General features: G+C 43.4%; 1 protein-coding gene across 1 annotated transcript; it reads right to left on the reverse strand.

Moving 5' to 3' along the window:
- Positions 1-7,227: 7,227 nt before the first annotated feature.
- On the reverse strand, positions 7,228-23,264 carry MUC13 (mucin 13, cell surface associated). The gene is given in 16 exon segments (XM_010713872.3): positions 7,228-8,213; positions 8,984-9,185; positions 9,929-10,016; positions 11,270-11,307; positions 12,214-12,235; positions 12,238-12,321; positions 13,476-13,601; positions 14,745-14,899; positions 15,659-15,717; positions 16,330-16,436; positions 17,575-17,694; positions 18,775-18,831; positions 19,516-19,572; positions 19,864-19,920; positions 20,493-20,546; positions 23,124-23,264. Coding segments are annotated over 16 exon segments (1,332 nt in total). The 5' UTR covers positions 23,182-23,264; the 3' UTR covers positions 7,228-8,165.

Here is a 23,264-nt window from a genome sequence, read left to right on the forward strand (position 1 = left end):
GGTACGGATCGGGGAGGCGGAGCCCGGAGCCGGGGAGAGGAGCGGGGCGGCGTGGGATCGCACGGGCTCGTGTGCGTGGTTGTGCAAGGGGCCGCGCTGGTGTAAGTGTGTACGTGCGTGCTCGCATGTGCGTGCACACGTGCGCGTGTCGCGCATGCACGTGCAGACATCCACGTGCAAATGTATACACGCGTGCAAGTACGCTCGGGTTGATGCACGCACACCTCCGTGCAGAGCTCGCAGAGACGCATGCACGCACGCAGAGGCACATGCATGTAGTGGGTGGCAGCTTTGTGCACAGCTGGAACCAGATGGTCTTTAAGGTCCCTTCCAACTCAAGTCGTTCTGTGATGCACGCTGTCACACCCGGACACAGCCACGTGCACACACACATATGCAGACGTGCATCTGTAGCACGGGCACACCGATCTCTGCGCCTGCTTGCTGCCGGGCTGGCACTCATTCCCTCCAGTTCACTGCCCCCTGTTACATGGCATTTTCCTGCTTCAGGGATTTTTGCCACACAAACAGCGTCCATCTGGCAAAGGGCTGTGAGCCGGGCTCTGCCCGCCCTCCAGCTCTGGGTCTGTCCCCAGCTCGATGGGACATTGACACTTCAGATCTAAGGGGAATGGAGGATTTATGGCAACGTTTGGACTGCTGGCAGACTCTGCTCCCGCTTTTAAAACAAATCATAAATCAGCTGTCAAGCCAATGGCTGATTCCGAAGGTAGTTAATAGCAACAGCTACTAACAGTGGCTTGCAGACCTTCATGCCAACTGAACAGCATATCTACTGGATCTTACCTTTAGGTTTGATCAGCATGCATCTTCAGTTCCCATGCCTTCATATGCACTGCTGGTTTCTTCAGCACCTCCAGACTGCTGGGCCACACCAGGTTTGGATTTCACCAAAGCTGTCCTGGGGCAGTAACACCTGGTGTAGCTGCAGCGTTCCTCTGATGCACACAGAGCAGCATTTCCCACTGCATATCCTCCATCTCTGGATGGAAGACAACCTTTCTGTAAACGCGCACAAGTACATATAGTTGCAAATATATATGTGGACAGTATGAGAGAGCTGCACTCATCTCATTCTGAAGAGTGAGGGTCCCTCATCCCTTGCCTACCTTGATACCCTTCTCCAAAGCCAGCACTGCACTTCCATCCTCACGTGCAGAGCAAGAGGTGTTGTAGCTGCTCGGAAGGGCCTCTGTGAGCAAAACCACACAAGGCCTTCATCTTCCTGTTGGGCTTCCAAGAAACAGACTTGGTATATTAACAAGGTTATCAAGGACAAAGGCATCATACAAAGAAGGCCAGGTTCGATGGGGCCCTGGGCAACCTGATCTAGTGCCTTATCTGGTGGTTGGCAACCTTGTCCTGAAGTAGGGGGTTGGAACTAAATGGTCTTTGAGGTGCCTTCCAACCCACATCATTCTGTCATTCTACAATTTTGTGGTGGGAACCCAAATAAGGGCTTCATCAGCTTTGATCTTCAGACACAGACATGTCTTTTCTCCCCTGCTTACAACGTGCCAATTCAATTGAGGGATTACACAATCCAGGGGACTGAGACCTCTACTTCCTTCAAGAATTTAGGGGCCATGGAGTCCCACGACTTGGTTTGTATCATCGCCCAGTTCTGCTGGATGGAAGACAGGAAACAGCTGGTTAGAAAGCCCTGATCTTTGTGCTTGCTTTCTTATCGCTTGCATTTAAAAGTATGGTGCAAGTAGGATGCAATCCAGTGTATCTTACAAGTGAGATAATTACAAGTCAGTTCTTTGGTTCCGCAGTTATCAGGCAAAACAAATAAAGTGGTTTATTGATGATACTTTGGGTGTATTAAAGATATGTTTTCATTGTCATGTGTCCCTTATGTGGCAGGAAGGGTGGATAAAAGCATCTGATTCATGTCTAGATAACCCCATGTCATTTAGGTTTGTAGGTTTCCCAAAGCTGATCCCTCTTTTTTGCACCTCTCCAAGTAGAATGGTGGTCCCCATAGGTAGGACCTGATCATGCTATGGAGGTGGGAGTGCAGACAAATACCGTGGGCTTTGCCTTCCCAGCAGGGCTTCCCTGCAGCAATGGAAAAAGGTTGTCTCCTGCTTTTTGCATGGAATCTACAACAAATTCCAATTCATACAACATCCATTGCTGTCAGATGGCAGCAATAGGCAACAGTCACGTGCAAAAAAAAAAAAAAAAAAGAAGAATTTTGTTATTTCTTAAACACCATGCTCTACAGCTAATGGTGCTGCTCATGCTGCTACTTCCTTTAAATATATATATATATGTATGTATATATGTATATATATATATATTTACCATCTGAGGACCAGCCTCAGTCTTTTGCTACTGAAGAGCAACACCAGCACTCCCTGCTGCCGAGAGGAAACATTGCAGAAATGCAGGGCAGCTGAGGAGGGCACCTGAAAACTCGTTTTCGAGTTTTGTCCCTCTCTTGAATATAAATAAAAATAAAAATAAAAAGACGGTTCAGAATAAATCTCTGTGCCTCAAACCATCCCTTGCTGATTATCCCATGAGGTGTGCACCATGTGATTACATGGCAACAAGTGAGGGCTGCCAGCTGGTGCTTGAGCTGCAGTCACTTCAGTGCCTGTTTTCCTTCTCTTAACTCCTTATCTAAACTATATTTTGGCATCCTTGGTATATTTGGGGCAGCCAACAAGCAAGCCCCTCCTCTAGTTGCTGAGTGATCAACTGACCGCTTCATTTGCCACCTAGGAGCACGATGAATTCTGGACCCAGGTGTCCCTTCCTCATGGGAAAGCTCAACTGGATCACCTTGTGTCTTCACGTTCTTGCACTCCATGGGCAAGCCTCGAGCTGATGGGTTAGGGAATGGGGGAGGTATACGGAGAAGATCATTCTCACACCCTTAGAAGAGCAAGATGCCCCCAGAAGAGCCAAGTGCATCAACATGAGTCCTTCAAACAGTGCCAGTGGATCCAACTTTTGATATAATACTGCACAAGGTGCAGTGTGGGGAAGATGGGCAGGCAGGGGGGCATCTGGCTGCCTGAATAGCTTGTTATAGAGGGGTGACCAAAGTACTGATCTGACAGGTGATAGAGGTCTCTGGCCACCCTGAGAAATATGTCCCCATCCCTGAGGTTAAGGAGCTCATCAATGGAATGGGCATCGGGGTCACCAAGGCTGGGGTGCAGGAGAGGGTTAAAATCAGCAGCATGCTGTGCCTGGTAATGGTTAGCCCCAGCTCACACAGCTCATTAAACGTTTTGCATTTCTGTGGCCTTTCCTGCAACTGTGAAGAGCCAGCACCATCTTGTGGCAAGGACTCCACCAAGCTGCAGAGTGAGCAAAGCAACAGCCTGGAGGCTTGTCCATCCATCCCTGCTGCCCTGCCTGGGATTTTAAAATATATCCCTAGTTTGGTTAATCAGGCCTGAAAAAGGGCCTCAGTAGACTGCAGATTTTGGAGAAAGTCTTTATTCCAAAGTCTTGTTTATGCAGCAGGCTTTTTTTCTCCCACCTACACCTGGTTATGCATGGCTAAAGCATAGGCTGAAGTTCCCTAATGTTTAACCAGGTGGTGTCAGAGGGCACAGAGCAGTTGGCAATGACACCCAGCAAGGGGCTGACAGACAGGAAGGCAGAGCACCTTCCTCAAGCAATGGCCAGACTGAGAAATCTGCTGAGATAAATGTCCTTCCAGATGTCAACAGGTATTAATGTTTCAGATCATAAAAGCACAGAATCGTTAAGGTTGGAAAGACCAATTTTATCATCCAGTCCAACCACCAGCTCATGCCTGATCCCACTCTAGACCACATCCCTTAGTGCCACATCTCCACGGCTCTTGAACACATCCAGGAAAGGTTCCTACCCCACCCCCCCCAGGGCAGCCTTTACCACTGCATCACCACTCTTCCTGAGAAGAAGTTTTTCCTAATATGCAACCTGAACCTCCCCTGGTACAACTGAAGGCCATCACCTCTTGTCCTATCAGACAGAGAGTGGAGAAAAATCTCTTTTTCCCTGGCAAATCCCTGCCGTATTGGGTGGGTGCCATGGAGACAGTGCCCAGGGCCTGGGGACTTGCTCCTTTCTTTTTTTTTCTGCCTACTTTGCTCAGATCTCCTGTTTCTTTGAGTACTTCTTCTGGAACCTGTTTGGCTGCTGTTCATGTCAGTGCTGTCAGAACCTGTCACAGATGACTCAGTATTGGGTGCAATGTCCCCATGCTGCTGGGGACATTGCACCCAATCTTTTCATCCCTTGAGACCATGACACTGGGTATGGGTCACTTATTAACAACCACAATTTCTGTTTGATCTTATTTCTCCCGTTACTTATTTACTCCTGTGACTTTCCTTTACTCCTACTGTCTCTTCCCTTCATTCCCTATTTACTTTCTGCTGAGCCGGCTCATCCAGCAAACCCACTGCAAGGACTATAGGGGATGTGGGAAGCTCCCAGCATCTCTAGCAACAAAAACAGAACCATGGAATATTCCAAGTTGGAAGAGACCTATAAAGAATATCAAGCCCAACTCCTGGCTCCATGCAGGACCACCCAAAATTCAAATCCTGTGTCTGAGACTGGTGTCCAGATGCTCTTTGAACACCAGCAGTTTGGGCCATGCCCACTGCCCTGGGGAGCTGTTCCATGCCTACCTCCCTCTGATGCAAAACCTTTCTCCAGAGCAGTATTTTATCAGCAGTTGGAGCATCCTTCGCAAGGCACTTGATGAATTCTTTTTTCACCCTTGTGCTTGGTGTTTGGAAACAGAGCAGTTTTGCCCAAGGGCCCAAGAGGAATTAATTGACTTCATCTGGGATTGGGAAGCATAAGCTGAACATACAGACTTGTGCAGAAACTAGTTTTAAAAAAAAAAATCAACAACAAACTAAACTAGGCCCTAAAAGCAGTAGTCTAAGAACAGGGAAGGCCACAAGGCATGTAGGTCACAACGGGAAATAAAGGCTGAAAAAATATCTGTTGTTCCTTCAGGTGGAAAGAATGCTAGAGTTCATCCACAAAACAACAAACAGCTGAGGTCAAAGAAAGTAGAGGAGTGAAAATCAAGGCTCTGGGGAACCACCTTATCTTTATTGCTCACCCTTACCAGCTAGTGACTGTAGCCTGGATCATCACATGCAGTATCGGTGTAAAACCAGCCTCATAAAGTAAACAAGGTGCTTTTTCACCAGCAGAACATTAGAAAAATGCAAAGTGCTTCCTGCTCCCAGGCTGAAAGGAGCTGCCTTTCACATACAATCATCCCCACCATGCCCACTGACCTGGTTCCTGAGTGCCTCTTCTCCACAATTCTTGAACACCTCCAGGAATAGTGACTTCACCACCTCCCTGTGCAGCCTGTGCCAGTGCCTCACAACTTTTTCTGAAAAGAAATCTTTCCTAAAATCCAAACTGGATCTCCCCTACTGCAACATAAGGCCATCACCTTTTGTCCTAAAGTGAAAGTCAGGGTGCTAGGGAGTGCTTGGCCACAGGTTCTTATGGCTCATTTTCAAGGCTGGTTGCAGCCTCAAGCATCACTACCCCCATCCTATCACATCCCATCCTCCTGTAAGGCAGCTGTTCAGGTCCAGGCTCTCAGCCCACAGCCATCTACAACACTGTGCCTCTATCTGACTATCCTGCATCCCTTAACCGTACCCAAGTGTCTCTAAATAAAGTCAGCACAACACATGACCGAAGCGACTCCAATATCTCCATACAAGCCTACAGTCCCTGACTCCTCTATTTAGCATTCCCTGTGCAGACGTGCCAAGAAACTTCTCCAGTGTCACTCTCAGTCTAGGACAAAAGCAGGTGGCAGACTCTGGGGAAACAACAGGACACTCCATGTCGCAGAAGAGCAGGAGGGTGGGACCAGGACCTCCCTGGAGGCTTTGCCTTGCTTGCAGCACAACACCTCTCAAGCTGTAGGGTGAGGGTTTCTCCGGTACCCAGCTGGGTTTGGAGGACATGCAGCTGGAAAATTGCATGCAACAGGCAGTAGTCCCAAAACACCACTAAGGGCTATTTTCCATGTTCACATTTCACAGCAGAATTACACTTTGGTAATAGCTAAAGAAAAGTGAAATATCTGAGAGCTTGCAGTTTCTGTACAGAAGTCCTGACAGAATAGCTCTCTCAGCCTTTGAAATGTTAAAGAGCAATAGGTCCATTCCAGTACCTGATGGGTCCTCCCTAGCACAAGCTAATGGAACTGGCCGAGCTGCAGAAACCAGCTTTGAGCAAGAGCGATGATAACTCCTTGGCAGTTAAGTGTCACAAACACCTGACTATTTTGCCACTTCTACTATCAATGGCACTGAATTTCTACATATCTTACCCTCATTAAAGTTTTACAGTGTTGGGTTGTGGTTACTGTTGAGCTTTGCCTCCCAACAGGGTAAGAGAGAACACTGTAAAACCTCATGTAGAGCAGCAGGCTCCTGTCACAGGCGTTTTAAGGGATCCTCTAAGCACTAAGCTGTGGAAATGGGAAGTTTGTCCCAATGATAGGCCAAGGTACATGAACCATTACTTCTGATGTAAATAGATATTTGTTAGATTACCAAGGACAAGTAGGAGGTGTCCAAGCAAAAGAAGTTGGCTGAACAAAGTCAAGCCTATGCTGACCTTAATGACTGCTTGCCATTTGCTGTCTCTGCATCACATCTGTTCATCAGTACCTCACCCTCTTGAAGCCCCCATGAAAAATCAGGAAAAAAGCATACTCAGAAGAGAAGTTGAAAAAAATAAGACCAAATTTCTACCATCCTTTTAGTAACATGTCAAAAATAGCTAAATCCTGTGACTGTGCTTGCACAGAGGAAAAGCCATGTAGTGCACATTGAGATGCACACAGCCAGTGGTAAGAGGCCCAGGACACCAGAACCTGTCTTCTGCAGACAAAGATAGCATCAACCATCTAGAAGAGAGCAGCTCAGCCAGTTAACTGTGAAAACCCAGAAAAGCAACACAGAGAAACCTGCCCCTTTCTCACCAGGCTACTTGTAAAGTTGTAACTTGCACAGGTTTCAGCCTAAAATAGTCTTTGAACTTGCAAATAACACCACTGGGCAGCAATGTAAGAAAGCCTTCATACTGAGGAACGATAATATTTAATAGGAAATATTAACCTGCATACATGAAAAAAAAAAAGAACAAAAAAAAAAAAAAAAAAAAAAACCCCAAAACATAAAACATGAGATTAAATGATACTTTAAATGAATATAATCTATAAATATATGTACATTTTTGGACATTATATTCTATATATATATATATAAAGGAATGCCAACGCCAGTCAACAGCTGATGCACATGTATGCTCCATGAAATGTGGATTTTTTAATAGAATTATGAAGTAATGAAAAAGAAAGATTTAAGATGATTCCACCTAATATTACAGATTGAAAGAGAAAAAAAAGTGCCAATGCTTTTCACAGCAACTGAGAATGTAATATCAACGTATTTGCATGAGATGGAGAACAACAGTGCTTGTTTGAAGATAATGGTTTCTGGAGTTGTATTGGGAAGGAAGACCACCTAAGAGGTCAGACAGGGTTGTCTCTCACAACAGGTGCCAGCAGTGATCTGAACTGAATGCTTTCAGATAGGAAATAATGGGAGGCTGAGGAAGGGAGAAAGACTGATATAGTAAAGAGAACAACGTTAGGTCCTCACAAATAAAAGTTTCGATACTGTTTGATGTGCCTCTGCCTGAAGCAAGTGAGAACAAACATAGGCAAAGCTCTGGCAGCTGATGTTTTTAGCATCACACATATTGCACAGACCATCTTTCAGAAGAACTGAAACACAGCTGGGTTAAAATCCTGGTATCTTGTCTACATTCACTTTTTTGCCAACACACTGGTCCACTGAAAGTTCATAGGAATGGCCACAGGACACTTTTAGCTTTTTGAAAGTCTCCTTCTCCCTACACTCTGCTTTATTTTTATTTTCCCTTATTTCAAAGAGTTACTGCCCTTCTCCTTCAAGCAGGAGTCTTCTTTTAGAAAATCTTCAGAATCTTGTACTACGGACTCCGTTGTCTCTGCTGATGAAATAACTGTGCTGGTAAGAGGCTGCGAAGCTCTTTGGTCTGACCCAGTGTTGTGGTTGTCATCCATCCTTCTACTGCTGGCCACACAGTTATCTGCGTTGCATCCGAAAGCCCTCAGGCTGCCGCGATATTTCATACTAGAGGAAAAAAGAGTTGTTCTTGGTCAGAAAGCTTCTTTCTCATAATAATTCAGGAAGTATCACACAGCATATGGTGACCCTCTCTCTAAGCCCTCATGGAAAACCAAATGTATTTTACGTATTTTACAGACCGACTTTCATCAGTGAAAATTTAACATCTTTGGAAAGCTGGAAAAGCCCAAATCCATGTGAATCTGATCAATTAAATAACTATATAGGTGTTTCTTTTTTTTTTTCTTGGTAGCTTTTTAAAAGCTCTCTTTTAAACATTTAAACTCTTTTAAGTTCTTTACAGAGAGAGTGGTGAGGTGCTGGAACAGTCTGCCCAGAGACGTTGTGGATGCCCCATCCCTAGAGGTGTTCAAGGCCAGATTGGATGGGGCCCTGAGCAGTCTGGTCTAGTATCAAATGTGGAGCTTGGTGGCCTTGCATGTGGCAGGGGGGTTGGAGATTCATGATCCTTGAGATCCCTTCCAACCCTGGCCATTCTGTGATTCTGTGAACATCAGGTTTCTGTGTTGCTTCTATTGTGGTCCTATGACACAGCAAACCTGTGAGCAGCCAGACTGTTTTTAACCTTTGCTTTCACACGTCCTCCCATGATTCAAGAACAACCTCTAGGGTTTTAAAAAAGTATTAATGAGATGTGTGTTATCTTTATAATAGAGAGAATGGACAAGAATGGAGCTTTAGTTCTGGCAACATCAGTAGCCCACAGCATTACAGTTCAGGAACACAGTTCCTGTAGGCCTGTGTGAAACACTTACCAAGTCATCGAAATCTTTCTCCACAAAGACACCTCTTTTTGAGGAATCCACCTCATAAGGGTTGTTTGGCTGATACCCTGGGTTCGAATGGCCAGAAGTGGTCTGGACCCTAGGGAAGATCCTGGTCTCCTCAGAAGTATTTGAGTTGGAATTTCTTGGCTTTATCAACCTCTTTTTCTCCGGATCATGACTGTGCTTGGCTCTTCAAGAGGAAATAGAAGAGGAAAGGAATCTTTACCTATTCAGTTGCTCCCTCCATCTTGTTTTGAATGCCCAGTCCTGTTCTGAAACATGCCCTGGATTTTTCTATCATACCTATTGTAAAACACCTAGTTGTCAGTGACAGAGTGCAAAGTTTGGCATCTCTTATCACAGATGGGGATAAGCTGCAAAGAGAGTCAGAGGAGAACATTGATCTCTTCCATCTGATTGATGGAGGTTCCTTGATCACCACTAGCCCTAATTGACTGTTGAGAGGAGGAAATAAGACATCCTTTACATTCAGTTTAGAAAAGCTGCCTTCCTGCCTGCAGCTGAAGCTTAAAGCTCAAATTATGAATTTGAATGGCCTGTAATCACAAGCCCATACCTCACACATAAGCTCAGCACCAGCTTGTGCACCTGCTGGTGACCTATGCCTCCTACGAGCGACCTATGCCACAAGGCTATGAGGCCTTCTGGGAATCCTTACCTGGAAAGCAATGAAAAGAAAGGCAGGAAAGGTGTTGAAGCTTGCGTGGTTTGATTCACAAAAAAATAATAAATAATTCTGGGGAGAGTACATGGATGAAAGCGTATCCTATTGGCTGCATGACTTAGATGAACTTGTCTGCCCAGCTAGGCATGCAACCACATTTGCAACCCTGACTCTTTCTAATTTTCTCCTTTGTTCTCTAGGAACATGCAGCAATGGAGCTTTCATTCAGTTGTCAGAAATACTCTTACCTTACTGAAACAATTGAGACTGCTGCCACCAAACACAAGATAATGGCTCCAAACACTGTGCCCACTATTATAAGGATGAGTTCTTTATCTGAAAAAACAAAGAAAAACCAATTGAGAACTCACGGCAAATACTGAAGACCGAGTTTTGTTTCTCTCCCCTTGCAATTAAAGAATGAAAAAAAAGATGACATTCATTCCAAGGTTCCTGATGCTGCCTTAGTACAGCTGTCGATGTGGACAAAGAATGCATGTGTGCAGCAGATGCACAACATTAAACCAACAACTGTGCCATGATCAGGAGAGCAGTCTGGCACATTCGATCACAGTGGGGGCATACAAGAAGACAACAGGGAGCATGGTTTTTCCAAAGAATGTTGTGCCAGACACAGGTGTAACATATCCTTGATTACTGCTCAGCAAACATTAATGCACACCAAGTGCCACGTGAGGAAGTCTGGGTTATTCATGGAGTTTATTACTAATGGGTCTTAAATCTGTGTTTGTACTCCTAAATGTGGGTGATGATTTTCTACATATTTAGTATTTTAATCTGCTTTACAAAAAAGGCGTGAAGATTTCCAAAGCTTTGTCAGAAAACACATGTTCCATGGGATTACAATATCCTTTCTGTCAAATATTTACACCTGGTGAGTTACTCTGTGCTGTGCTATACCATTAGCCAGTCTACAACATTTTTAGGCTTAAAACAAAGACTTGAAGATCTCGTACCTGCAAAGACAAGGATGTTAAACATTTACTAGTTTAAGGATGCAGCAGTGTAAGAATCTGCCAAGAGGCAGCAAGAGGATATACTTTCTGCTTAAACAATACCAAGTCACTGTGGAAGCAAAAAATACTTGTTTTTCAATCTGCCTTTGGCTGTGATAGATGCTCTGAGATTAGGCACATGTAAACACTAGCTGGGATGAAAGATGTCCTAATTTATACAACAGAGAGTCTATGGAAGGTGCAGAGAACAGCTGTAAAATAGACTCAGTAAATGGAAAAAGCTCAGGAAATCCAGTCTGGTTTGCTTGTACCATTCCTGATGACACAGATGGGGCCATCTTACCAGCATAGGATACTAGATATGACGCTGCTTGCAAGCTAAAACACAAACAAGAATCAGCTTTGCAAATACCCTGTGTTTTACTAAAAGCTATTGGCTTAATGCAGAGCTCATTAGAGAAAATGCTACTGTCTGTCTGAACGGGAGATTCAAGGAATTATCCTTCCAAGCAACAGTGGAATTTTACTGATCTTTTTCAAGGCTGCTACTTCTCATTTTTGTTATCTTGGGCAAGTTAAACATTACTGGTTATTTTTCCATGCTGTACTTACTATTCTCACAGTTTTCTCCAGAGTAGCCCACTGGACACCTACATGAGAGGAAAAAAAAAAAGAAGAAGATAATGTCGTTCAGCAGAGGTTCACAAAACATAGTGTATATCCACACGTTATCAGAAATATCAGCAAGGTGCAGCCATCACAGGTTTCTTCTTTGATTCTATCTTAATATTAAACTGTTTTGTTTTTAGAGGAAAACAATCTGAGATTTTTCTGAATGATTTGTAAGCTGCATGCTCAAAGTTTCAGGTTTTCAGCCTGGAAAAGTGTTAAGAGGGACTCATTTCTCCAAGGAATAAAGCCCTGCATTTCTATGTCACTTGGAACTGCAACCCACAGTGAAAAGTACAGGACTAGCAGCTGGACTTCAGCAAAAAGTGCCGAATTAACAGACCTGGGGAGTGAGGTGCCACTGCCTATCCATGGGAGCAGAGCCCAGCTGGTGACCTACTCAGCTTCACCAGCAAACAACACTGCTCTGTTCTGATCCTGAGCTGCCAGCAATACTCACAGGGGGAAAAACAAGACGAAATCACATAGGCCTGAAACTTATCAGGGAGCAGAATCCCCACTGGTACCAGGGGAAATTTTCCAGGGATTTAAGGCAATTCTTGCACTACTGCTTGTTGCTTTCTGTATGCTTCAGAGTAGCAGTTCTATGGCTCATTTACTTCAGAAGGAATAGTGTATATTTATGGAGTATCCATAAAATGAGCGTGAGGTCCTCCTTGACTTTGCTCTAGGGTATTACAGGTGCATGCTGACAAACCACCATAACCTGTGATACTGTGGGGATCTGCCCACCTGTTAATCACCTCAGCTGCAGGTGATTAGCTGCAGTCTAGATCTTCTAGACTGAGGGTAACCCTGTTTTAGCTGTTCTTCTTCTCTGTCTTTACCGAGAACGCAGGAACATGAGGGAAAAGCTGAATACTCACCTTACACATTTTTCACCCTCTTTTTAAAGTTATCCATGCATTTGCAGTCTGGAATGTCACTTCTTCTGTCACAGAACTTGTTTTCTTCTGCTGTACAGTTCACGCAGTCTGTATTATCAGAAGGAAAAACACAGAGTGAATTGAATATAGTCCTGCAAAAATCAACCTTCAGCACATCTTGGAAGCATTTCTATTTTCTCATCATAGATAAAATCTGGGGTGATTTCCAGACACACCCTTCTCCTCTTTTTCCCTTCTTTTTTTCCTCAAGGTAAATGCACACACAACTTTGTTGTGCATCAAAGCACCAGCACAGCCTTTTTAGGGTTATACGTATGTAGAGCAGAATCTGAAATATTAAAGCACAAAATTAGAAGTAAATAGCCCTTGTTCAAGACATCCAGGTTCTCAGTTCAGAACTGGAATCTTGCTGGGTTGCATCTTATATTGGCAATCCAATAATCCTGCAGGTTGACATCACAGCACATAATCTATACAGCAAATAATCTAAATGGATCACATGTAGACAAGTTAGGAGCCAAAGGCCCACACCACACAGCATCCCTCTGGTCTTCATCGTAGCCAGATTTTATGATTTTATCATGAGTGTTTGCAACTAAGTTTTTTTTCTTAAAACATCATACCTGAAGTGTGAATAGTCTTATTTTTCATAACAAGAAAATAAGACCACATCTCAGTGTGTAGAAGATTGCCAAAATATAAATATAGTACTCTTTAAAAATTGAAAACCAGCAATCAAATAAAAACTCAACAATTTGCAGTTCCTAAAATAATCATTCTGCAAAAACCTGCCTAAACAAAGGTAATGCACTCCTAGAACCAATGAGGGACAGATCTGTAACAGATCACTGCAGTGAAGCAATAGATTTCCACTTTTGTCAGCATCCTCAGGTAGCTTTTTTTCCAAAGCACGCCCTACCAGAGAAGGCTGAGAACATAAGCTTATTCCACTTTTTCTTCACTTAGATGTCAATTCTTATCAAGAGTTCAATGATGCATATATATAGTTATCCACTCACTAATTCCAGTGATAATTTTCTCAAGCTTTAGTGATTTGCTCTGTAGGAACAGAATTATGGATGTGTTCCAAATGAAATGTGGGCATGTGTTTTTACAGTTTGCTTAATAAGACACACATCCCCTGATTTTTAGAGCTCAGTGCCTTTGAGAGTTCAGAAAGACAGAGACAGAAGATGACCAGGTCAGATTTTCATGGATAGATAAAGTAACATCGCATTTACCTGAACAAGAATATGTGTCCCACTGTGTCTTTGCGAAATTTGCTTTGCATACACATACTGGATATGGACCATCTTCACATGTTGTGGTTGCATCATCACATGGAAAAACAGCACACTGGGTTGTATCTTTAAAAGAGAAGCAGTCAGGAAGCAACCTGGGCACTAGTAATATCCTTTCATAAAAAGCAGTGAACTCGCTCAGTAAATCATCAACCAATTTTTTAGCAGTTCTGAAGAAAAAAGTTTCCAAATCCCTTTCTGGGACAATACTGCAGTCGCCTGGAGCAATCCTTTCCTTTCCCTTGCTCTTCAATGAAGGTCCTGTTTCCATCACATCTTCATACACACTGTTTGTCAGCCTGCTAAAACTTCCTGCCCTATCTCCAGGAAGATAAATTCTACCCACAGACTCACGTTTGGAGCAATACTTTTCTGACTTGCCTTAAAAAAAATAATATATATATATATATATATGTATATGTGGATATATATATATATATGTATATTAAAAATCAGTGGGCATACAGTGGAGGGATGTGCTTGTGCTGGTGCTTTGTGAGTTGTCAGGTGCTTCTCATTCTCCCTCATGCTTGGGATACAGGAAATGTCGTGGCTCAGGTGGATACAGTCACCTTGGAGTCCAAACTCTGGCTAGAAGCCATGAACTGGACTCGTTTAATTATTAGCTATGCCTTTTGCGAAGGCAACTTTAGAACAGGAGCATGTTAGACAAAGGAAGATGAGAAAAACTATGCATTTACAAAAATGTTCTCCAAGTACTACACTTCTCTGTAGTGAAAGATATTGTTTTAGCATTGCCTAGTTGAGTAGCTAATCAGTAAAGGCTCATTTCAATTAATAAAGTCAATTACAGAAGAACGTCTAAGGAAATTTTCATCCTGTTCCAACAACAAAACATTGGCTTATTCTGAGAAGTAAAATCTATGTCTGTGAATACTTTGTCTGGTTTTTATTTTCCAGAAATTTAATGCTCAGCAAGCTACAGTCAACATGAAATTTCTTATTTAGGTATAATTAATTTTCTCCACATGCTCACACAGGGGGTAGAAAGCTTTGGTAAGACTAAAAAGCCCAGCACTGGATGTTTGAGTCTACAACATCACTTAAATTTGGACACTTAGCTCCTTAAAATCCATGAAACTTACGCTCTGATGGGCTTTACTGCATACAGAAGTGTTGTTACCAATTTTTAAGATAGGAACCTCTGTGTCTACCAATTATTTACTTCCACAGTAAGGAATTACGTACTTGTGTACGCACTCACGTAGCTCGAAATGGTTAATGCTCTTGTTATTGCTTCCCCAACTTTAGCATCGGTCTCAGTTGTATTTTCTGTGAAGATGTTCATCACTGTTACAGTCGCTGGATTACCACTTCTGGTTCTTGTATCTTCTCCTGTATAACTGAGAAGTACAGAAAGCATAATTTTAAAGTCTCATGCAGCACATATGGATAGCAAGTTACACACAAAGACAACAGCAGATTTCTTTCTCTCATCCCATAATGTGGGTAGTTGCTAAGACACCTGAAAATGAGTTCAATCCTTGCTCATGAATCAATTAGTGGCCATCCTCTTTTACATCCAAATGTAAAAGAGACTCATGTAAGTAAAAGCTGTTGAATTTAATGCTAATAACATAGCTCCTTTGTGTGCTGTTGGGCTGAAACTAATGTTTTTATACTCGGTTAGCCTCAAAGCATCTGCAGTGTGGAGGACTTCATCCACTAGATGCTAAGTTTTGCATGGTCTTATCAGCCTGTGGTGTCATCCAGGACAGACTTGGAGAATCCATCCTGAAACACGGGGAGGATAATTCATGGTATGTCTGCAATGAAGTCTGAAGGGCCAGATAACACAGGGACAAACTGTGCAGTTGTTGGCACGGTGCTGTATTCTATGTAGTGTTAAAAGTGGAAGATCCTCTATGGAACTGTCTCAGACAGCCCACTACACACACCTATCAGAAATCTATAGGGAAAAAATGGGGCAGGAATTTTATATATACCAAATGAATGGCCTCATTTAATGGGAGTCAGACAGCACTCAGTCCAACCCATATCTTTTCCTTGACAAAGTAATCCACTGGCAGCTAAATAAATGGAAGCACACAAAACAAACTTCACATACTGTGGAAAAAACACTTGGTAAGTGATAAACTTACTCAGCTTTCACGATGATGGTCTGCCTGTAGTCCGTCATATTTTCAAAAGCTTGTTTAAACTATAAAAGATAAATGAATATCATCAACTCCCTGGCAGAGGTGAACACCTCTTCTTGCTTAATTTGAGAAAACAACCTCATATCAACAGAGCTGTATGAGTTAAACAGTTCATCCTACTTCTCCAGGAAAACCCTTAAAAGAAATTATCTAAAATCATAGAACGCTCAACATGTGTAATATCCATTTCATTAATGTAATTCAAACATTAATACTGTTTTGCTCATAGAAAGGATTATTACTTAGGTATTTAACAGCAGATAACAGAAACTAAACAGTTCGAAAACTTTGCTTCAACCAGTGATTTCTGGAGAGGGAATTGCTAAAGATACAGAACAATTTATATGAGGGCTTCCCAAAAGAGAAATGGCACTGAAAACACAGGTATTGCTTGACCTCAGGTACATCACTTCAACAAGAACCATACCTGGAGTTGTCTGAGGGCAAAATTCAACTCTTTCATGAATAAGCCTAAGCCAGTGTGAAATACTCTTTGAAAGAAGTAGATTTATCAAGTAAAACTACCTTAGGCTCCACATTAGAGGCTGCTTGTATCCCCTCTGTCTGTACAACATTCAAAAAAACATTAAAGTTTAAAAAATAGAGTCACTTACAAATTGTGTTAAGTTTTGGAACATCTTTTCATACTCCACCGAATTTACATCATGAATGTCACTACTCAACATTTGTGCCAGTGTAATGATACCTGGGAATACCTTCCCTGCAAATTAAAATAATAATAATAACAATATAATAATAATAATAATAATAATAATAATAATAGGATATTAATTTATTAGAAAGCATTTGGTAATTTGGATTTCACCTTAGGATTTTCCAGCCTTCAGAGATTAAGAAATACAGTGCAGAAATCAATATTTGCAATTTTTCATGTGTTCACAGAGGAACTGCTATGGAACAAATGTTTGCTCAATCAGTTCAGCAACATTTTGACACATACTCTGGCTCTCTGAGAAGCAAGCAGGATCCTGGTCTTGACCATAGAATCATTTGAGTTGGAAGGGACCCTTAAAGGCCAAACTCCCTGCAGTGGACAGGAGCACCTACAGCTTAATGAGGTGCTCAGAGCCCAGTCCAACCAGGCCTTGAACATCTCAAAGGACAGGGCATCTACCACCTCTCTGGGCAACCTGTTCCAAACTGGCAGGACTTCGAAATTGAATAATATTAAACTATAAGCATGGCCCAAAGCTAACAAAACACTCTGAGGTGTTATGGCATTTAGCAAGTCAGATACGTACATTAAAGACTTGAAACCTGCAGCCATAACCACTAAACAGCTAACATGGTTCACCATATTTAAAAAAGCAATTCAGTATCCATCTCCTTCTTTAGGCTCACAAGTAAATTTGGAAATCCTGCCTGCTGGCATTTACATAAGAAACCTCATTTGCTCCTTGCTCTTCAACAGCATCTCAGTTGCGTTTCAACAGGACTCTGATGGATGTTTAGAAAGAGGAAAAATCAAGCCAGCTATTTGGAGGTCTGCAGAGGCTAGGGCTTTTATAAATCTTGGCCATAAATAACTGATATCAGGGCTGCATTTTCATTTCTTTCCCACTTTTCACATATTTTGATCTCCGGAATGTCTGACACTCAGGAACTCAGCTTCTTTTCCTTGCACATTAACCTCTTTGATTGCTACTTGTTTGCGAGATAACAATCTAGGTCATTGTAGCAGTGGCTGTCTGCAAAGTAAGGCATTATTCAGCAGTTACTTTCCCAGACTGATTATGTTTTCAGTTATAACATGAGAAAAAGTCGCACAGGAAGAAAATTTCACCAAAGGAGTTATCTGCGAAATACCTAAAAATACAGATTACCATCCTGCAACTCACCTCGGTGACAATTGTTGTTGTAGTAGTAAAATTCATACGGGCACTGGCATGTATATGTGGTATTCAGAGGGACACATGTAGACAATTTTCCTCCGCAAGGACTGGATTTGCATAACTCCTCTGATACAAAGATCAAAGATGTTGATGTCAGAATTTGTACAGAATAGTCAGCAAATGCAGTCCATTAAACAGTATAGGTCTCATTCTAAAGGAAACTACCAGGATGCTTTGAGAAGGGCGACTGCAACAGCACTCCTCACTGCTCAGGTGCAATCACTAGCCGCATTAGGCCATGGTAGAAAAGGAGGACATAAGTATGCAGCAGCATGCAAACCAGTCCTGCCTATGAGCTCTCCTGAGTCTGGACTCCAGCCTAGCACTTCTGTGGTTTCTATTCAGCAAAACCTGGGACTTCTGCATTACTCCACAGGGATAGCACATTACTACCAAGCTTAGTTGCACTTGCTGGCCAAACTGGGCCAGGTCACCAGCATACTCATCCTTACCCAGTGTTGGAGTTCCAGAAGTGGTAAAAGTTTCCCAAGATGAAAGGAAAAAAAACGGACATAGTAGGACTATTTCATGTTATGGGCAAAAAATCTGGAAATCTCTTCAGGAACCATTTTGTTTTCAGAACAATCTCAATTAGATAAGGAGTTGACTTCAACGTGGCCCAGTAGATCAGCCACGGGCAAACATGCATTGCCTTGCTCCAAAGAACCATAGCATTAACTCCCCTGCACTTCTTCACTACAACCCTTGGGGAACCACACTGTGTTCAGGAGCACCTCGGATTCAATAAGGAGGACATGGGCATGGGTTTGAGTGGGAAGTCTTGCACAGCCTTTGAGCTATCCATGGCCCTTCTGCCATTCTTTCTACTGAAAGGAGTACTGGAACCCTTTTCACAGATCCTTGAGCTTGGGCACCATACCCACAACAGCACAGCATCCCATTCCGCAGAGCTGCAATCACTTCCCCCCTTCAAAGTCCATCATGTACTGCATGGCCAGTACCAGTTACCAGAGCTGGCAAGGATAGCCAGCTCCCTGTGATGGCCTGCTCTACAGAACTGTATAGAAGCAGTCCAGCAGCATCTACAGCTGTACCTGCATGTACATACAAAAAAGACAGCTCCTTGCTCTGAAAAACACAAAAAAATCTTCATCAAGAGCTCCTGGAAGGACTGTCCATCCTTACCTGTTGGTGTTGTTGTAGATGTGGTAGACGTTTCCACAGTTGCTGTAGATGAGCTGTCTGATGAAGGGAAAAGAAGAGATGTAGTATCACTAATTGGGATTGCAGGGATCACAGATCTTGGGGAGCCACTGGGTACGCAAGCAGGCAATGGGCTGATACGGAGTGGCCGTGCATGTCACTGTATGGCAGTCTGCCAATAGGTTCTCCATAGTGCTGATGTCTCTTCAGACTTCCTCGCCCATTCTCTCTTCCCTCCAATGTCCAGTCTTGAGCATGTTCCCCAGAAGTACATGGCACTTCCTCAAGCTCAGCTGCACTCACTGGCCGTAGCTGGCTCAGTCACCAGTACATGCATATCTACCCAAAGCAGAGATTCTGCCCCTTCAAAGTGCATCATGTTCTGCATGGCCAGTACCAGCTGCCAGACTTGGCAAGGACACCCAGCAGCCCCTGATTGTGCTCCCCATGATGGCCTGCCCAGCACTACTCTGTAGTAGCAGCACGGCAGCATCTGTGTCTCTATCTGCACATACGTACAAAAAAGATATGGCTTGGGGTCGGACCAGGGAGGACAAGTCCCTACTCCTACCCTGACCATGCTCCAAGGAACCACAACAATTCCCTGCAGTTCCTGACGAGGACGTGCCCTCTGGGCAGGGGGACACAGTGCTGCCTGTGACCTGTTCCTAGAAAGGAGTAACCCTCTCCTAAAGGGCTGATGAAGGGACCTTTCATAATTACCTGGCGTTGCTGATGAAGAAGCGGTGTCAGTAGTCTTTGTTGTTGTAAATGTGTTTCCTGAAGAAGGAGAGAGACATGGCAGCAAAACTTTGTGTTGCAGACAGGAAATCTCTTGAGGAACCATTTTGTTTTCAGTGCAATCTCAGATTAGATAAGGAGCAGACCTGTGCGTGGCCCAGTCAACCAGCCCTGGGCAGCCCTGCAGTGCCTTGCTGCCTTGCTCCAAGGAGCCACAGCAAAACTGCCTGCAATTCTTCACTAAGCTTTTACCACAGGTTCTCTCTGTGCAATGCCAGGAACAGAGTAACACCCTCCTAAGGGTGTACCAGTGGGCTTTCTCATCCTTACCTGTTGTTAGTACTGTAGTGATGGTAGTACTGCTGCCAGTTGTTGTAGTTGTGGGAGCTGAGGAAGGGAAAAGAAGAGACATGGTAGCCATGCTTAGTGTTGTGTGGAAGGAAACCCTTGTGGCACAACTGTGTGTTCAGGAGCACCTCGGGTTCAATAAGGAGGACATCAATGTGGGGTAGAGTGGGCCAGAAAGGAAGCCTTGGTCCGGCTGCCTCTGTACTGCAATGGGGTCTGGGTTCCCTTCAACAGATCCCGGAGCTCGGGCACCTTCCCCACAAAGGCACTGCTCCCCATCCCACTCAGCTGCACTCACTGGCCACATCAGTCCCCCTCCATGGCACACGTGTGTCTCCCTGTAGAACAGCTCCCCACATTTGACCTGGCAGCTCTGAGCAGTCAGAGCACCACTGCAGGATGAGGGTGCCCAGCAGTGGTGCATTCCCTGCACGCGCTCTACCCCTGAGAGAGCACGTCTTCCTCCCTGGATTACTGATGGGAGTCTCTGCAACAACCACAGTCCTTTGAGGTACTGGGCAGCTGATGGGATAACTACCATCCGGTGGGATGGATGAGCCTGACACCTTCCCCATGGAGGTAGAGAAAGTCCCATTCTTTCCCATTCTTACCTGTTAGTACTGTAGCGATGGCAGTACTGCTGCCAGTTGTTGCAGGTATTTGAGCTGAGGAAGGGAAAAGAAGAGCCATGCTTAGTGTTGTGTGGAAGGAAACCCTTGGGGATCCACTGTGTGTTCCCAAGAACCTCGAATTAGATGAGGAAGGGATATGTATGGGATCTATCGTAGACTAGTCCTGTATTTGTACTGTCCATAGCACTGATAGCTCTTCAGGCTGACATGCCCATATCCCAGGCTTGAGCATCCTCCCCAGAAGCACATGCCATTCCCCCAAGCTCATACTTGGTGTCCATAGCTGGCTCAATTACCAGCACAGATGTGTCACCAAAGGAATGTTCCCCCCACTTGCTCCATGCAGGTTCTGGATGGCTAGCATTCTCTGGATCCTGTTCTGGATCTCACCTAAATCCACAAATATTACATTCACTGCATGATAGATAGGTATTTTGAAACTGTGGGAGATGCTTTCTTGAGCATCATTAAAAATTCTTTATGGACTCTTTCAGAGCAATTTCCTCTGCTTAAACAAATTAAGGTGCATATTGAAAGTAGTGTATTTCTGTTCATATAAGGCAAATTCTGCCAAATTATCATCAGTGTAATGAAGATCCTTTTTCCAGGACTGCACTACTATGTAGTAATAATATTATGCATTATTTTTTTGTCATTTTTTTTCTTCCTTGTTTGTCTGTCTTGTGTTGACAGTAAAGAAAGCAACTAATACAACAGGATTTCTGCTAAATTTGTGGTAGCAATGAACAGTTTGGATCACATGACCTAACTTCAGTCTTTGTTACTTAATAAATGCATTTAATCTGAGTTAACGTCACATTCATAATTTAATCTGAACAGCATGAGCTGGAAGTCTCATATACTTGTGGCTAACACTCTTGGCACTAGCAAACTCTTATAGATCGTATATTAAACACAATATTGCAAATAACACTAAATTCTCTCTTCAAATGCTTTTGCAAGGTTTCAAAAATCCAAAAGAGAAGCAAATTTAATAAGCCTTTTTCTTCTCATCAATAATACTAACTTGGAAAAGGCTCATCAAAAAGGCAAGGTCTAAAGTAATCCAGTAGTGGTTTCTCAGTCCTGCAGGCAGAGATTTGTTTCCTAGTCAATGTCAAGTAATGGAGTTTTTGGCTATAACCATGATTCTGTCCACAGGCTAAGAGTTTGGAGCACTGTTCTAAAATTCCTTCTCAAAATCAATGTTACATCACTAATGTCTTTAGTCAACAACATTTAGCTTTGTACAGGCTGGCCAACAGCCCTCGAGGAGTACCCTTTGGACTCAGGAAGAATCACATCTGTGTGACTGCAGAGCACATGAATTGCACTTGGGCTTGGCAGAGGTAACGTAAGCAAAGGTGGCTCTTTAATGGCCCTATCTGCCCAGCCCCAACCTTCTGCACCAGGAAACAGGATGTGTCATAAATTCAGGCATTTACCATGGACATAAGGAATAGATCTTAAGATTCATTTTATGAAATAGCAGACATCTGGCTATCAAGCAGACTAGGCCTTTGTGAATACTCTGCAAATGGACACATCATACAAAGCTTTTACAGTGTTTGCATAAAATGAGATAGGTTTCTGCGCATGGATAACCTTAGGCAAAATCTACACAAGTCAATGGAAGGCTCCCATTGCCTTTGGTACTTTTTAGGACAAGATCTTTCAGTCTTACTGTTGTTCTCCAAACAGAAAACCAACCAACTGCCAAACTTGAAGTCTTTTATGCTTATAACTTATAAATCTGATTGTAGTATGTTGTAGATGTTGCTGAAAAAATATATATTCACTCGCAGTAGGTAACAGACTCACTGCCATCTGTCCCCATCTGATGCAATCTTGGCAGCATCAGTGAAAGTCTTAATTTGGGTCATATCTCTGTTTAATTGTCCCTGAAGTAAATGGGATTTCCTGTCCTTTCACAGCTTCAAGTTGCCACCAAACTCCTCCTACAGCTACTTTTACTTTTACAAACTCCCCTGCTACACTTGATCTGTCACTGAAAATCAGATAAACTGACCTGTAACCACCAAAATTGTTACAGTGTTAGAAAAACAATTAAGCAGCCTATGGAATGATTCCTACTCTGTCTTTGAATAGACCACAGGGCAACCCTCTGCCATCCGAGCTGGTGGTGAAGTTCTTGTTAATTAGCTTCAATAGGAGGGGAATTAATGCTCTGAGAGCCAGTTCAAGCAGTGCTGCTTTCCAGACTGATTGTTTAAGGAGATTCTGTCCGGAAGGGCAGTGGCAGCACTCCTTTTCCTGGGTGCTGGGCTGGAACAGTCACATCTTTTGTGATGACTGTAATAGAGCTTGAATTACCTGGGTTTAGTGTGCAAGTCCTGAAAACTGCTCGTGGAATAGGCTGAATTAGGTTAATCACAAGCCCCAGTGCTTTTGCATTGTTTCGTGAACAAGGAAAACTGTTTTCTTGCAGTAACGTTTTTCATCACTAATTAATCAAAGTCTAGATGTGCTGAATGCTGCGTGGCCACTGACTTCAGACTCTCAGCAGTTTCTAAAAGCACTGAGTAATCCATTCACTGCAATAGAATAGCTGCTCAGACAAATCCCAAAACAGAAGATAGTGTTTCTTACCTGCTGAAAGGCTCACCACCAGGCAAAGCAGCACAGTGAAGAACATACAGCGTCCCATTGCTGCCTCTGCTGCTGCTGCTTCTCCTCGCTAAACCTGAGATGAAGTGCTTTTCTCTTCCAGCGTCAGCTTATTTAAGGTCC

Source organism: Meleagris gallopavo, chromosome 7 (genome assembly GCF_000146605.3).
Source record: "Meleagris gallopavo isolate NT-WF06-2002-E0010 breed Aviagen turkey brand Nicholas breeding stock chromosome 7, Turkey_5.1, whole genome shotgun sequence".
Lineage (NCBI taxonomy): Eukaryota > Metazoa > Chordata > Aves > Galliformes > Phasianidae > Meleagris > Meleagris gallopavo.